General features: G+C 38.9%; 1 protein-coding gene across 1 annotated transcript; it reads left to right on the forward strand.

The window, feature by feature from the left end:
* Nucleotides 1–629: 629 nt before the first annotated feature.
* si:dkey-11p23.7 (V-set and Ig domain-containing protein) lies at nt 630–5,557 on the forward strand. Its single transcript, XM_017714409.2, has 3 exons — nt 630–684; nt 2,773–3,156; nt 4,626–5,557. The coding sequence occupies exons 2-3, from the start codon at nt 2,775–2,777 to the stop codon at nt 5,069–5,071; spliced, it is 828 nt and encodes a 275-aa protein (XP_017569898.2). The 5' UTR covers nt 630–684; nt 2,773–2,774; the 3' UTR covers nt 5,072–5,557.
* The last annotated feature ends 12,405 nt before the right edge of the window (nt 5,558–17,962 follow it).

A 17,962-nucleotide genomic window follows, 5' to 3' on the forward strand; every position in this document is an offset into this window, starting at 1 on the left:
TAAGAGCGTATAGAGTTCAATTGCTTGTTAATACAAACAGCTAATCAGCCAATCACATGGCCGCAACTCAATGCATTTAGGCATGTATAGGTGGTCAAGACAACTTCCTGAAGTGCAGACCGAGCATCAGAATGGGGAAGAAAGGTGATTTAAGTGACTTTGAACGTGGCATGGTTGCTGGTGCCAGACGGGCTGGTCTGAGTATTTCAGAAACTGCTGATCAACTGGGATTTTCACACACAACCATCTCTAGGGTTTACAGAGAACGGTCAGAAAAAGAGAAAATATCCCGTGAGCGGCAGTTGCGTGGACAAAAATAGCTTGTTGATGCGAGAGGAGAATGGGCAGACTGGTTTGAGATGATAGAAAGGCAAGAGTAACTCAAATAACCAACCAAAATCTCTGAGGAACATTTCCAACACCTTGGTGAAAGTACGTCACAAAGAATTAAGGCAGTTCTGAAGGCAAAAGGGGGTCCAACCTTTTAGTAGCATACCTAATAAAGTGGCCGGTGAGTGTATGTGCTTAGTCTGGTGGGTTATGTGTGACAATGAGTCAGAGGTGGAGATGTCTGTGAGGATTTAGAGCTGCTTCCTCAGCAACAGGCAGGATATCACAGTAAAGCCATGGACACCCGAACTCTTTACAGCACCCTGGCCCTGCTGCTGCTACTCCGCTCAGCAGGTAAGAAATTAGAACCAATTTTAAGAGTTTGGAAAGGTGTTATATATATATATATATAAAATTTTCTTAGTGTCATAAAAGAAACCTCAGGGGTACATCTTAGTACCTTTATTCAGGGAACATAACTGTACCAGAATCTATTGAAATGATATTTTCTAATCTGTACTGACTCCACACACCCCGTCTCATCTCCAGGCTTTTTATTGTACTGTTCTGATTTAAAACATTTGGTTATGAAAAGGTACAAATAGGAACTTTTCACCTGGAATAACTTATGTAAGGTGCACCATTGGACCTTAAAACCACTGTTGTACCTTTGAGGGTACACATACATTGTTTGTACCTTGATGATCGAATCATGTACCTGCATGGTACGTTTATTTTTAAGAGTTTATTATTATTTTACAGATAATTGCACTTGTTTCAAGCATGTTTCTTAAAATCAGCAAAAATGATCTGCCAGTTATGTGAATTTTACTTAATAAAATTACTTAAAACAAGTAAGAAAATTCTGGAAATAAGTTAAATAATCCTATAATATTCCTAAAATCATCTCAAAATGGAAATATTAGATATATCGACTTAATCTCACTTGTCAAGATGTCATATTTTATAGTGTAGATTAAATGGATAGTCTGCAAAATACAACATTTATGTGCTGTAAATGGTTATATTTAGAACCTTTTTGAACAAGGTTCTTCTACTGTAACAATCTTGAGCTATATAGAACCCTTTTCAAAAAGAACCTTTTTGTGCAAAATCATCTGTGTTCTCCATCAATCTAAAGAACCATTTTACAATGCAAAGAAGATGAGTTTTTGTTGTTCTATATAGAACCACTTTCTTTAGTAAAGAACCCTTGAAGAACCGTCTTTTTTAAGAGTGAACGGCCGCCCTAGCCTAAAGGGTGAGAGTTTCCAGTTTAAAGATTAGCAGTATCTGTACATACAGCTAACTAGCGTTAACAGATCTCATTCATCATTACGAATAATTTTATAAATTTCACTAGCATTGATCTTCCTCCAGAGAACTTGTGGAGAGGAGAATTCCCACTCAGCAATGTCTTCCAGTTTTCTCAAACACTAGGGGGCACTCCTAAGCAAGTCCAAAATGAATGGGTTGATATGGAGCATATTTATAAATGCTTAAAAAGAATAAAATCATTTCCTAAACACAGACCAGCATAAATCATTTTAGCACCACTGTTGTATTTTTAAGAGCTTTTAAACTCGAGTTATAGGCGTTTAAAACGGCGCCTCATGTATGTTCATGATGTCAGTGAGCTTGAACAGTAAATGAGCTGCTCTGCTGGCCAACCAATCAGCACTCACTATCAGTAAAGCCCACCTTCTGCTGCCCAAAACCCATTTGTTGTATAAAAAGGGAAACATGCAGGTAATATTTCTTTGTTTTTTTTAGTGAAATACATCCTTCTCCTTTCTAAAATTAAAGCAAAGTTCGGTGAAAGTGATTAGAAACTATTAACTTTTCATTTTTAGCCATTGAGCTCCATTTGCTCCCATTCATTGAGGGCTAACTCGCGAGCGCCCTCTGCTGTTTAGCAGTCCTGTTTTTTTTATTTAATGGGGGGGAATAGCAAGTGGCCAGACTCCACATAAACTGGCACTGCTTCCCTTCCAGTTCCAGCCACACATAATACAAACTAGCATTGAAGGAGGAAATGTGAAGAACTCTCCCGATAGCATGCAGTCAATATTAGCAGTGGTAGCATTTCTGTGTGAAGTTTTTCTTTGACTAGCACCTGGTCCCCCAGCCCATGAAGCTGGTCTGTCTATGAATATGCACATGTAAATAATGCAAATTAGTTTATTAGCATCTTTGGCATATCTTTGTGACATTCCCCTTTGGCCAGCATGGATTCAATGTCCCTAACGTCCCTAACTAGCACCAATAGCTTCCATAAATTATAAGTCTTGGACTAGCATTGACCCTTTATCCCCAGCTAACAATGGCAGCCAGCCTATGAAGGTGCACATGTGCATAATGCTACTGACCCTTAATAACCAATTATTATTAGAGACATTTGTTAGTGTTCGTCTCTGATTAGCATTGACCCTCTGTTCACAGCAATGCATGATGATGGCTGGTCCATGAAGGTTCCAGCGGAGGTCCGGGCTATAGAGGGCTACCCGGTGGTGCTGCCCTGCTCCTTCACACACCCTCACAACACCCATCACTCTTCCATGCACGTGGTGTGGCGACTGGGTCACAGCCACACAGGCACAGTGCTGTTCCGCTGCTCGAGCCTCAACGGCAGCCAGTACTGCCATCCTGGACCGAACCAGGACCAGCGCTACCGCCTGGAGGGAAACCACCGGGAACATGACCTGTCACTGCGCATTAACAGCGCAGCCCTGCAGGACAATGGCCGGTACTACTGTCGTGTGGAGCTACCAGGACAACCGCATGGCAGCTATGAGAATAAAATGGGGACGCGGCTAAGAGTGGAAGGTAACATTGACCTAAAATTGTTGGTCTCTTATAGTTGATCAAGACAATGATTGGTGTCTGAATTATGTTGCTTTAGTTTTGCTTTGAAACTACAAGGTTACTATAGATAACAAATAATGGCTTGCAGCCTGCTTTTTTAGGTATGCACCATGACTATGCAGTTGAAGATGTTCACATGTTGATTAAGTCGAGTCTTGAGTCTCTGGTGCAAGACTGAGTCAAGTTCCAAGTCTCTGAGGTGCAAATCTGATTCTCAAGTTTCTGAGGTGAGGTTTCTGAATCAACGTGGAGTCAAGTGTTGAATCTCTGAGGTGCGAATCTGAGTTGAGTCTTAACTCTCTGGTGTTTGAGTCTCGTCTCCGAGGTGTTAGTCCAGGTTTTGAGTCTCAGAGGTGGTTCTTGAGTTTCTAAAGTGAGTCAGAGTCAAGTCTTGAATCTCAGAGGTGTGTCCAAGTCTCGAATCTCAGAGTTAAAAGTCTGAGTCGAGTCTCTAAGGTGAGAGCTAGAGTCCTGAGTCTCTGGGGTGGAGCTGAGTCTTTGAAGTGCAAATGTGAGTTGAGTTTTAGGTGTCTGGAGTGCAAGTCCAAGTCAAATCTTTGAGGTGCGAGTCTGAGTCGGGTCTCTCAGGTTGGAGTCCAAGTCAAATCATTGAGGTGAACGTCTGAGTCCAGTCTCTAAGGTGAGAGCACAAGCCTTAAGTCTGCGGGATGGAAGTGAGTCTAAGGTGTCTGGCAAGCATGTCCAAGTGAGTCTAAGTTGTGTCTCTGAGGTGAGAATCCAAGTCAAGTGTCTGAGGTGAAAGTCTGAGTCAAGTCTTGAATCTCAGAGGTGAGCTGTTAGCTTTTGCTGTAATACACAGTGTGCTAGCTAGCATGCTTGGTATCTAACCTGTGTGCTAGCCAACAGTTTCATTTGTTTTGCTTCTTTTTCTGAACCTCAGACTGAAAGTTTTTCTGTACTTTGTTGACCTGCGTCTCCATCTCTTAGCTTGCACTATGCTTATTGTTAGCTAGCAGCTTCCATTACTTGTTTTTAGATTAAGATTGGATTGAGTGACCCTTATTAGTCCCACAATGGGGAATTTTCACCTCTGCAATCTAAACCATATGTGCAGTGAAACACCACATACACACTACTGAAGACACATACTGGGGTCAGTGAGCACACTTGCCCAGGCCAGTGGGCAGCCCTATCTACAGTGCCCATGGAGCAGTAGGGGGTTAGATGCCTTGCTCAGGGGCACCTCAGTCATGTACTCTCGGCTCATGGGATGGAACTGGCGACCTTCACTAACCTCCAGCTCATGCCTGCCCCCAGTTAACTGCATTAGCCTCATAGCTTCACTGCAAAGCTTGTATTAATACATTTAGACCAGCCATGTTCAGTAACAGATGATCTAAAGGGAGTTTCTATTGAACTATCCTAATTTTTCCTTTGTGAAACCAGTTTGTGTTGTTCCTCTTTTCCAGCTCCTCCACGTATCCTCAGCTTGTCCATAGAAGGCAGCATGGACACTGGTCTCAAAGCTCGGTGTAAGGTTCAGGGTTCACCCCTGGCAGACGTCCAGTGGATGGGTCCAGATGACGTTTTTGAAGGGGATATTGGATTCCCAATCCCTCAGGAGGCTCCAAGTCAGCACTGGGTCACGATCCATCTGCTGGACGTCCAGCCAGGGGGGCAATACACCTGTACTGCTTCAAACCCTCTTGGTAAAGATCAGGCCCTGGTGTATATTCTACCCCCAAGCCCAGAGAAGACCATCAGCAAGAGCAACTCTACAGCCCTGCCACTGATGCTCGGGTTAGCATTAGCAGCTAAAGTGCTACTAGCCTTGGGTCTTGGAGCCTGGATAGTTAACCCATTAAACTCAAAGGAACCACCAGAAGCACCAGATTTTCCTTCTTCACTCTCATAACCATATGACTTGCATACAGAGATGGGTATAGTACACTGTAAACTGCGAACATAACTTTGAGAAAGGTGGGAACAACTCACTTCAGCAAATTAGTTAATTAATATCAAGCAAAGTCTACAAATTGATTCTAACTTTAGTAAAATGATCATTCTAAGTTAAAGAAGTACAGGGTAATTCAAACCAATCACAATCCAATTGAAAGAGGGGGTCATAGAGTTTCTGACTGTCACTGAAATATGGCTCCCTTCAGTCTGTGAGGAGACCCCAGTGACCCCTGAGCAGAAACCGTTCTGCGTTCTGCGTTCCACTTCAATAAGACTGAATCCATCATAAATGCAGCGTGATATTTGGTTAGCAGCTCAGAGTGTTCATTGTTGCATGACACTGGATGATCTCCGAAGTTGCACTGAAAGAGCTGTGAGTGCAGCGACACCTGACATGCTCAATCGAGTATGGAATAAATTTGACTATGGCGGAAGGTTCATACTGAGCACTTGTAAAATGATATAATAAACTTTATGCTCATTTAAACCATTTACACTTTACTGTATTGTACTGTAATGATTTACAAGTGAAATTTTGAAACTGGATGAATTTTTTTGAACCACCCTGTACATAGATGGTGAAGCTCAGAATAAAAATGTAATATTTCGAAGTAATATTTCTCAAAAAAATGCTAATTTGTCCTATTTAGGTACATTTCTTTGATGAAACATTACTTAAAATGAGCAAACTTGCTTAAAACTATGTAGTGAAGTATCCTGTTAACCTTCTCTTTGTAGGCTAGAGCTATGAAGTTACTGTTAATCCAGTTTGTACAGCTCTATTCTTCTCTTTTTGGATATTTTTGGCCTAAAATAAGGTGCTTAAGCTCCAAAGTGAGAGGAGTGATCAACAGTAAAGCAGAACAGGAGCTGAACCAACACAGAATGAAATGAGACCCCAAAAAAGAATAAGGAACTGAATGTTAAATGGAAATGTGAATTAAGTACATTACTTTCTTCATTTATCTCCCTGAGTAGTGTTATAAATGAAAAAGTCAGGAATGTACAAATACACCGAAATCTAATTTAAGTTTATGTGAGTAAATGGGAATAGTTACTACCCATCTCTGCTTACACATCACTATAATAAGCTTTAAGACTAATAACTTGAACAATAAGTTTATGGCTGTTTTCCTAGACGTCTGCTAAAGGGACATTCCGACTTAAAACTGGCATGTGTTCTCCACTGTGCTACATAATATACTGTAGCGCAGTGTTATACACCTCAGCCTCATCAGTTTGTGTTTGTTTTTTAGTTTTGCCCATCAGGGTTCTCTCACTACAATACCCAGCATGCATAATGCAATTATGTCTCCTCCTAGACATGATATTCAGCATTCTAGCTGTGACGTTATCTATCTGGATTCCTTTTAAATTAGCCAGCTAGGGGAAAAAAAACACAGAATTATCCGCTTAATCTGACCATTTCATCATTTTTTCAAAATCTCAAATCTAGCACCTATGGCGTCTCGGCTGGATGATGCTAGTGAGCATGTTTACACTGATAGAAATAAAGGTTCTGTTCTGGTACATTTTTCATTCATCAAGGGACAGACCGTGTAAATGTTCCCTCAAAGGTACAACAGTGGTTTTAGGGTCTGATTGTGAACCACAAATCAGTTTTTCCAGGTTCATATTTGTACCTTATAACCAAATGTTTTAAAACAGAACAGTATAATAAAAAGCCTGGAGACGAGACGGGATGTATGGAGTCATATTAGAACATATCATTTCAGTGGATACAGTTATGTTCCTTGAGTAAAGGTGCTGAGATGGATCTCTGAGGGTTCCACCCCAGTGACAAGCCCCAGAGACAGTTTCGTACCTTTATTTCTGAGAGTTTATAACAGATGTATTTAGTCTTAGACTAAATAGCAAGTTAATATATAAATTATATTCTCTTTAGTCTAGATTTAACTGTAAATCCCATAGTTTAAATGGAAGTGATTTCTGGTGATTTGCATGGTTTAACCTTTAAACTAGATACTACATTAGTGATGCTGTTTTCCATTGTTTTAAATATAGACCTGTTTCCTCTTTCATGGTGAACTTGCCAGCCTCATGACTCTGACTGTCTCCCTCTCTCTGACATCTATCATAACTACAGTATTTGTGTATGAAGTGCCTTGTGGGAAGCACTGTATTTTTATGTTTTACTTATTTCAATTCTTTTTTCTTTAAACTACCTGTAAACAAATCATTTTTGGTCTAAAAATGTTGTGTTAGAGTATATAAGTACAAAATGAATAAAAATATGTGCAAGTACTCTTTGAAATGTAACAAATGTTTATATTTTTCAAGGTGATGACTCTTGTATGATGCTTTATATACAGTACTTATCACTGATTCTATATTTTACTTACGGATTCAGAATTCTTTTTTTCTTTTCTATTAGAGAACAATACATTTGGCACCATGCCCAGTTTGACACAAACATTGGTTGACAATAACATATGCTGATTGAACATACACACTAAAGGTTTAATTTATTTATGTTAATTTTTTTTACGTAGTGCAGCTGATACAGTGTTCTTACTATAATTCCTTAGGTGAAGACAAAGTGAAGACAGTTAAAAGGTCCATATCATGGAAAACCACATTTTTCTCACTTTTTGAAATAAAGATGTTGGTGTAGACACTGTTAAAGATTTCCTCTCCAATCTGTACGACCCATATAACTAATGGAAACTAAGCTGCAAAATCTGTTTGTAAATTATTTTTTGTGATGTCACAAAAACCAATGCATCTGCATGTATCCATCTACTCAGCTCACTATTTCCGTTGATGATATATGGAGTCACTCAACCTGACCTGTTTTTCGAATACATGGCAGCCAATCAGAACCAACATCATTTGCATATGTCAGTCTTAAAGGCACAGTAACAAAAACAGCCTGTTTAGTTATAAGGGATAAAGAAAGGATGGGAAATGGACATATAAATTAATATTTCTGGTACATAAAACCACTACAGGAAAAAAAAACAATGAATAAAGAAAATATAGGATATAAGCCCTTAAAAAAAAAAAAAAACTATATATATATATATATATATATATATATATATATATATATCCACCCATCCATTTTCTAAACCGCTTCTCCGTCAGGGTCGCGGGGGGGTGCTGGAGCCTATCCCAGCAGTCTTCGGGCGGAAGGCAGGATACACCCTGGACAGGTTGCCAGTACATCGCAGGGCAGACACAGACAGTCACTCACACCCAGGAGTAATTTAGCATGTCCAATTGGCCTGACTACATGTCTTTGGACTGTGGGAGGAAACCAGAGAACCTGGAGGAAACCCACGCAGACACGGGGAGAACATGTAAACTCCACACAGAGACGACCCTGGTCGCCCGGCCGGGGAATCGAACCCAGGCCCTCCTTGCTATGAGGCGACAGCGCTACAGCGTTCGTTCTAGAAAACATTTTACTTTCAATAGAGGATCTCCATTCAGAATGCTGTGTAGTCCTGAAATCCTCCTTAGTGCAGTTACCGAGCTAACTATCTTGCTAACTATAAACAGTAAAAACACAAAAGGGAAGATAATTATATCAGACAATTATATAATCATGATATTCACGTTAAAAAAGTGTAGATAACTTGTGTGCAGCTGCAGTTAGCCCAAGAGCTAACATAGCAGTTAGTAAGCTGGTTAACTCATCTAAAACAAAATAACAGATAATAAAACAGTCACCCAACTGACTGTGTATCATACAGTCTCTCTTTCGTGTGTTCAGTTATAGTCAGTGTTGCTAAATGAGGCTGACCTTCTGGACGTTCTTAATCTGGACAAATGTTGTAAAGGAGTTTTTCTTCAACAGGAAACAAATTCTTGTGTCATGCACCACAGTCGTTTCCTGTGGTCCTCTGGACATTTTGGTGTTTGTGAGATCACTAGTGAATTTTTTTTCTTTGGCCACACCTGATGTTTGTGCACTCTCTGATGGGTTTATATAGATTTTCCAGCCTAACGTCAGCTTCTTTCACTGGCAATGAAGCTCTTTGGACCTCATTTTGAGAGTTAACAACAACAGATTCCAAATGCAAATGCCACACTTCAACTCTAGAATACAACTCAAAATTGCTGACAAATTAGCACTTTGAGTTTGTATATATCGTATAATTGCAAATCGAATATGCTGTGGTAAACAGCTAAAATAACAAAATCTTTGTCTGACTGTACGTACTAAGAATGTACACCGCAATTCAATTACTGGCAAATGCAAGTGTAACTAGGCCTTTAATCCCTGACCAGGAAACCGACCCTGTATGTTTTGGGAAAGGCTGCACAACTTTATGAACTTTTTTCAACCCTGGACATTTTAAGTGTTTTCTTGCTATTACGCACCAATTTTAACCTGCTTAATTTGGCATCTGGTGCTTCTGTAGTTTCGTACAGGAGGCATGAGGCTAATGCAGCTAACATAGAATCCCTTTCCCAATCAATTAGCATGGCACTAATTGGATGCCTAAATCAACACACACTTGCCTCAAATCATGTGGAGTTGTTAAATAATCTCTAATAGACTTGATTATGTGGTTACTGACACTGTGACTCACTATTATCTATAAACATAGGCTGAAGTACAGACAAGACTCAGGCTTTAAGACAGTCGCTGCTATTGTTTTTAGCTATGCACTCTTTGGTGCATACATAGCAATGAATGGCATGCCATTTATTTAATGCTAATTGGTGTACATATGCTTAGATGCATTAGCTTAGCTGATCCAGCTCTAGTGCAAATTTAAAGAAGCAAACTTTATACACCAAATACGTCTTGCCTGATAGACTACATTTAGGATTAGAGATTCTTAGAAAAAGCTAAAGCAAAACTAAAGCAAACAGGACTATAAGTTACTGTGGAGAGTTAATGTTCTCAGGCATATGGGTTAATGAGACTGAAGTAGCGCGGCGGAGTGTAACACATAAGCTTCAGAGAAGAGCAGCATTGCACGCTGCTCCATGTGTAGTTCCCATTCGGCTCCATCCTCATGGAAGCACACATGCCTTTCTCAGGTATTACCGGCTGGCCTCTTTCCCAGTTGGAGAAGTCTAAGCCTTGTCCATTCTGCCAGTACCATTCTCTGGTCAGCAGGTGACGCCGCAGGCCGATCCACGCCTGACCACTAGCTCCAACCTCCGTCAGCTTCTGGGTTAAGTAATAGTGGGCGTTGGCCCAACTAGGACTGGCCAGCTGAGTACCTTTATCCACACAGTACTGACGAGATGCTTGCCAGCTTATTGACAGATTACTAACATCCAACACCGCCGAAGACATCAGACAGCCGTCAGGATCTGCAAGCAAACAAATATATAGAGTGATAGTTTGGTTATGAAAAAGAGCAACAGGCTGGCCCACTTACCTCGAATATATTGCTCCTTTAGTTTTAGCAATGGAGTTACGAAGCTAATGAAAAGCTAACAAACAGTAGGAGCCACTCATTATGAGTAATCTATATAGAGGAAACATGTTTTAAATGCATTACATGTAATAAGTCTTGTTGAGTAATGCAGGTACAATTCAGTCAGTAACTGAAATGTGATCACAAGAATCAAAACTATAATGTGAAAACTAGTTAATTGCAGGAAAAGGTAATTACTGTAACACATTCTTTTGTATCAGATTTTCAAGCCTAAATCATCACAGACGTACCTCAAGCCACACCAAAGCAGAAAACTCAAAACATGTCTTAGCTTATCAACTACATCACCACATGATGTTTGAACTAAACTACCAAATTTTTTACCTGCTTCTCTTGTTAATCTTTAGCTATTTTTTCTTAGTGTTGGGGTAGATATTCAGAGAAAGTTATCATTTATAATTTAAAAAATATTACTCTTAAACTCTAATGGGATTACTTTACTTATTGCTTCCTGGAAAAAAATCTCAGTATTCATTACTTTCTTTATAGTCAGTTCCATTAATATTGGAATGTTGACAAAGTTATTAGTTATTATATCTGTGTGCCACAGCATATTAGATTTTAAATTAGATCATGAATATGAGCATAAAGTGCAGGCTTTAATTTGAGGGTATTTACATCCAAATAAGGTGAATGATTTACCTTTTTTTGACAAACTCTGGTGTCCCTGTTTTGAGGCTTACCAATAGTTTACAACTTTTGGTAAACCCCTATGTATTTACTCTTTTGTAGTCTTCTCTTTATTGTTAACTCTGGCACAGATCTGCTGACCTTCTGGGCGTTCTTAATCTGTCCAACACTTGTGAGAGTTTTTCTTCACCAGGAAACAAATTCTTCTGTCATGCACCACAGATGTTTCCTGTGGTCTTCTAGACATTTTGGTGTTTCTGAGTTCACTAGTGCATTTTTTTATTTGGCCACATCTGATGGTTTTGCAATGACTGATGGATTTCAGTTGCCTAATGTCAGCTTCTTTCACTGGCAATGAAGCTCTTTGGACTTCATATTGAGAGTTAACAGCAAAAGATTCCAAATGCAAATGGCACACTTCAACTCTAGATCTTTTATCTGCTTACTTGAGATCATGAGAGAATAACAAATACCAGACCATGGAACAGCTGAGTAGCCACCTGTCTAAATACTTTTGAGCCCTGAAAATGGAGGGCTATGTATGAAAATTGCTGTAATTCCTACACCATTCACCCTATTTAGATGTAAAAGCCTCAAACTGCTGAAAAAATGAGCAAATCTTTGCCTGACTGTATGTACTAAGAAAATCTACAGCAGTTTTGGGATGATTCAAGGCTTCTCCGCTGCCCTCTGATCACTTGACTGATAAGCAAGAATTTGTCCCTGAAAACAATTACAGTATCAGCAATGATTTCTTACTTGGTTCCTCTTTTATAGAGATTGCTGGACCTCCATAAGCAATCCTTGTCGCCATTTTCTCAAAGACATATATGGCCATTTTTGAGAAGGGATGCCAGATGACGTATGACCTGTAAAGATTAAGGTCCACAGCAGCCCAGGAGTATTTTGTACCATTTATGACTGTCCACTCCGCTGTTGGGATAGAAACGCCACTGTCTAAACGTGTATATGATGCCTGTGTTGTTTCCACAATGATAACAGCCTGAGATTTGGTTGCTGAGGTGGTGTGTACCAGGTAGCAGGCAGAGAACATTGAGACTGGGATGAGATCTATCAAACTACCAATGTTGATAAGTCTGAGAGACACGAGCTGTGAGGTTGTGATGTTAGAGAACCCATCCATTAGAAGCTGGTAGAAGGGTAGGAAGTCAGAGTTCCCTGGATCCAATGTCTGAGAGCCATAAAGTGGTGGAGAACCATACTTGAGCTGAACGGACTGGTCTGAAGTTAAGAACATTCGGGAATGGTTGGTGATGTAAAAGGGAGGGACAAGGAAACTGTCTCCCAGGAGGTTTGCAGGTCTAAGCTGATGGATGACAATGGAGCACCTGCAGTAGTATGTGTCCAAGCAAGGATGAGTTAGCAACACGGAAATTTTAGCGCTAGCAGTGACCTTCACCAAAGAGTCATTGCCCTGCATCTGGATGAGCTCGAAGGGACTGAGCTTGAAGGCAGTATCCTTGGACTCTTTACGTTTGATGGTAACAGTGTTATCCTTGTCTTCTGCATTGATAATGAGAAGCCTGAGGAAGTTGTAGGTTTGAGATGGACTGGAAGAGCCTGAAGAGTCAGTCTGGTTTGAGACATTGTAGTTGTTTAGCATTAAGATGATTTCTGTAAAATTGGGGAAAGGAATCAGATACTCTTTGCCTAAGTTACCTACAGGTTGAACAATGTTGGTTTGAACGCTGTCACCCCTCCTGCTAATAGAAAACACTGTGATGTCGTTGCCGCTGGTGATTCTGATGGACTTTGAGGAGCGGTTGAGTTGATACTCCTCTACTCCACTGGAAAGATACACAGCTTTCGTCTGACCTGCATTCAGAGTCCCCTTGTCTACGTTTGTGCCATTGAAGGTGACATTGAAGTTTGTGTTGTCATTCAGGGCTGTGATTTTGAGGACGTTGATGGGATAGGATGGATAGTAGTAGGCAATATTTTCAGGAAAGGCCGTCACAAAGTCCCTACCGTAGTTAACCACAGCATGGCCTTTAAAAAACACACAATAGAAGGGTTTACTTTAAAATGTGTTACTGTCAAAAATATGTTCTGCAACATAATTAAATTAACCTAAATACAAGTACACTATAAAAATACTCTGTAAATTTACAGCATATAGACAGTAGAGGTACTGGATAAGTACTACAACTAATATTTACTTACTGCAATATTTGTTTACAGTAATGACATTTCACTTAAACACAGTAAAATAATCTTTTCTGAGTAGTATATATTGTATCTGCACACATATATCAGGAAATGAACAGTAGTTTTTGCCATTAAAATGCATTTTTAATACTTTTTAAAACATATGACAACTTTTCTATTCAAATTTATCAGGCTCCTCTAATAATAATCAGTCTTAGATTAATGAGAAACTGCAACATACAGGGAAAATATCTTACATGGTCCAAAAGTCAGTTTTTAGGTTTGAACTATATAGTATTAAACTCAATGTGGGAAAGTGAATGTACCCCACCGTTAGCTTGATGCTAACATGTCATTGTGAATCCCATAGAGGATGAATCCCACAGATAGTTGAAATTAGCATTATCAAAACTGGTTCTCAGAAACATACAGTGAAAAGCACACTTAAAAAGCATTATATTCTGCTACCTAATGACATATATGACAAAAAAGTTTATGAACTCCTGTCAACATCCCAAGCTTTATTTATGTTGGAACAGGTTGTGCTAACTTAACTAGCATGCCATTAAACAGCTAGCTAATATTAATGAAGTTTTCCATTTGTTAAATATAGACTTGACAGATATTAATTCAGCTCAGCTATTTCCTCAGAAATTAATGAATGACTTGTATTTAATAAATGAAAGGGGGTTGCACAGTACCAAACGTAGGCAGACACCAGTACAGATACCGCTAAGGAAACGATCCCAATAAAAAAGCTCTGGCTTACCATGGGAAATCACTGATGTAATAAACAGGATGGTCAGCATGATTGAGCAGGACTGGCTGGATTTTAACAGGCTTGACCAGAAAAGCTCAGGGCTCTTGGGGCTTGAGATGTTCTTTGAGGTCTGTAAGAAAAAAGTAAAGGTAAAAGGACGTTATGCAAAATTCAGGATTGACACTGTGGCTAGGTTTTCTGGGCTAAGAAGAAGTCATCTATGTTTTCAGTATGTGAAAATGGTACTTAGTTAGTATCTCTAAAATTACCTATTTTATCAAAATACTGACCTTGTTTCTCAAAATAATGACTTTTTCCTCAAAATACTGACTTAGTATCTCAAAATAATGACTTTTTCCTCAAAATACTGACTTAGTATCTCAAAATAATGACTTTTTCCTCAAAATACTGACTTAGTATCTCAAAATTATTACTTTTTTCCTCAAAATACTGACTTAGTATCTCAAAATGACTAATTTTCTCAAGATATTGACTTCTAAAAACATTGACTTAGTATATCAAAATAATGATATGTTCTCAAAATATTTACTTAATATTTCAAATTCTGACTAATTTTCTCAAAATATTGACTTCTCAAAACATAACCATGACATATTTACTCAAAACAATGATTTCATATCTCAAAATAATGACTTAGTAGCTCAAAATAATGATATACTTTCTTAAAATACTGACTAGGTATCTCAAATAATGACTGATCTTCTCAACATATAGACTTAGTGTTTCAAAATGACATATTTTCTCAAAATATTGACTTAACATTTCAAACAATGACTTAGTGTCTTAAAATAATGACTTCTTTCTCAAAATACTGAATTCTCTGCTAGAAAAAACAGCACAGACCAGCTTAGACGCGCATAAATTACTGGCTGGTCTGTGGTGTTTTTCAGCAGGGTTAGCATCTCAACCACTTATTTTCTCAAAACATTGACTTACTTATTTAAAACAGTGACTTCTTTTCTTAAAAGATTGACTTAATATATGAAATGATGATTTTTTTTTAAATACTGCTTTAGTGTCTTGAAATAATGAAAATATCTGAGAAATGATGACTTATTTTCTCAAGATATTGACTTAGAATCTTAAAATAGTAATTGATTTTCTCCAGGTTTGGGACACTGTGTCAAAATAATCAGTTATTAAATTTCAAGAAAGTCCATCATTATTTGGAATAATTCTTACCGAGATACTGACGTAGCAGCTGTACCAATTAAGGCTGGAATGAATCATTCTAATAGGAAGCTCAGTCCAGCCTTATACTTCCCGTGCTGATAGATACTGGATGTTCTAAGAGGTTCCACTGCAGTTCTATAATCTGCTTAGCACTTAGTAAAGCTAGTTTTTGTACTTCTACTGCAGATGTTTTATAGAGTACTTTTAGTTTTACTGCAGTTATTATTTCACTTATATAACAATACTTTTACTAGAAGATGGTGTTTGGATACTCTACATGCCATTGGATTTAATGGGTTCATTTGCTAAAGCCAGAGATGTTTTGCATGTATTTCATGCATGAGCTGCTGCCTTTGACTGTATTTGGAACTAAAATAAACTAAACAATGGGGAAAAAAATCAGTGTGGAAATTGTTGCAAATTGGCTAAAATATCTGTATTGTATAGTGTAGATTTAATTTGAAATGAATCAGATCTAAGCATTATGTTATTTGCACATATGTACTGTATTGAGCACAAATCAGAGACCACCGTTCATTTATTTCAATTCCAGTTAAAATGGTTTTTAATTTAATGGTTTAAGTTATTCAATTTTGAGCATCACAGGAAAAGCAAAAACATAACAGAAAGTTACCCAGAATCCTCAACAGCTAAATCTCCTCTCAGCTGTGTGAGTGTTCAGTGTTCAGTGAGTCTCTCTTCTCCTTTATTCCAGCTTCCATTCTTTTCAGGAGACTCACTTTCAGCTCCTCAAAGAATCTGCAGATACACCTCCGAAGTTCCGTCTTAGAAGCTGGTTGATGATTTTCTGAAGTAATGAAACACATTCAGTGATGTTGAGGACTGGACCCTGTGGTGGTCAGTCCATTGTTCAGCTTCTTTGTTTGATGTGTCCATCTCCTTTTCTCAGTGAGATTCTTCTTGTTCAGCTACACATTCTTTCAGACCCACAGTGCTGAGTGGTCTTCTCACAGTGGAAGGATGGACAGAAACACCTGTGGATGTTTTCAGATCTGAAGCAGCTTTTGATCTGAAGCTGATTTTCTCCTCTCTTTCATAGATGGAAGTGCTGTGTATCTGATGGAGGCAGTTTTGGTGTCTATCAACTCTTCCAGGTGGTTGTTAGGAGCCACATTTTCTCTATAGCTTTAATCAGTTTTTGAACTCCAGTTTTTTCACTTTGACTTTCTCCTTCATGATGCAAGTGGACTATAACATATTCACAAATATACTGGCTGTTTTTGACTGGAGATTACAGATGGTCTCAGACTGAATCTGAGTCAGTAAAAATACTACTGTATTAATCGTGAATAAAAGTCTTACTATATGTGAGTTAATAAGAAATAATAAATTTATAATGTCCTTACCTGGTGGAAAAGACCATCACATTCCAGCCCTCCAGACTGAATCAGTGTGACAGATTTTTATGTTGAAGATTTTCTTCAACACACACACACACACACACACACACACACACACACACACACACACACACACACACACACACACACATGGATTTGACATTCAAACATCACTATTTTCACTCACTTTTGCATAACACACTGCAAAGACCAGAGCCTTGAAGACAAAGTGATTTGGGTGACTTGAAAGCAAATCAGCTGCACTGACAGTCACTCAGAACAAACCACAGATCTTGGAGCTTATATTGTGAAGTTAAAAAAGGAATTCAATGGATTGCTCAAAACGTCTGTATAATTAAATGTTTACGAGATAAAGAAAGTCACTCTGAGTGGTTTGATGTAAAAACGTTCTAGAGAAACTTACCAAAAATGGTAATCATCATCATCCAGCTGAAGGTGACAGTTTCAATTTGGTAATAATAGAGTAATAGAAGTTATAAAATTTAGAGAAGTATGAGCTCAAAATAAACTTCTTACTGTTTTCAACCTCTCCCTCCCTCATTCACTACCTCCTTCACTCCCTCATTCACTTCCTAATTCACTACCTCCCTCATTCCCTCCTTTACTTCTTAATTCACTACCTCGCTCACTCCCTCCTTCACTTCCTAATTCACTACCTCCCTCATTCCCTCATTCACTTCTTAATTCACTACCTCCCTCACTCCCTCATTCAGGTCCTAATTCACTACCTTCCTCATTCCCTTCTTCACTTCTTAATTCACTACCTCCCTCACTCCCTCATTCACTTCCTAATTCACTACCTCCCTCATTCCCTCATTCATTTCCTAATTCACTACCTCCCTCATTCCCTCATTCATTTCCTAATTCACTACCTCCCTCATTCCCTCATTCATTTCCTAATTCACTACCTCCCTCACTCCCTCATTCATTTCCTAATTCACTACCTCCCTCATTCCCTCATTCATTTCCTAATTCACTACCTCCCTCACTCCCTCATTCAATTCCTAATTCACTACCTCCCTCATTCCCTCATTCACTTCTTAATTCACTACCTCCCTCACTCCCTCATTCAATTCCTAATTCACTACCTCCCTCATTCCCTCATTCACTTCCTAATTCACTACCTCCCTCACTCCCTCCTTCACTTCCTAATTCACTACCTCCCTCATTCCCTCCTTTACTTCTTAATTCACTACCTCCCTCACTCCCTCCTTCACTTCCTAATTCACTACCTCCCTCATTCCCTCATTCACTTCTTAATTCACTACCTCCCTCACTCCCTCATT

The sequence above is a fragment of the Pygocentrus nattereri genome, chromosome 24 (assembly GCF_015220715.1).
Source record: "Pygocentrus nattereri isolate fPygNat1 chromosome 24, fPygNat1.pri, whole genome shotgun sequence".
Lineage (NCBI taxonomy): Eukaryota > Metazoa > Chordata > Actinopteri > Characiformes > Serrasalmidae > Pygocentrus > Pygocentrus nattereri.

Excerpts from the sequence above, each read along its gene's own strand:
- si:dkey-11p23.7 (XM_017714409.2), top strand. The coding sequence starts at position 2,775 with ATGCATGATGATGGCTGGTCCATGAAGGTTCCAGCGGAGGTCCGGGCT. Across the intron at positions 3,157-4,625 it reads GACGCGGCTAAGAGTGGAAG|CTCCTCCACGTATCCTCAGC; the intron begins GTAACATTGACC and ends CCTCTTTTCCAG.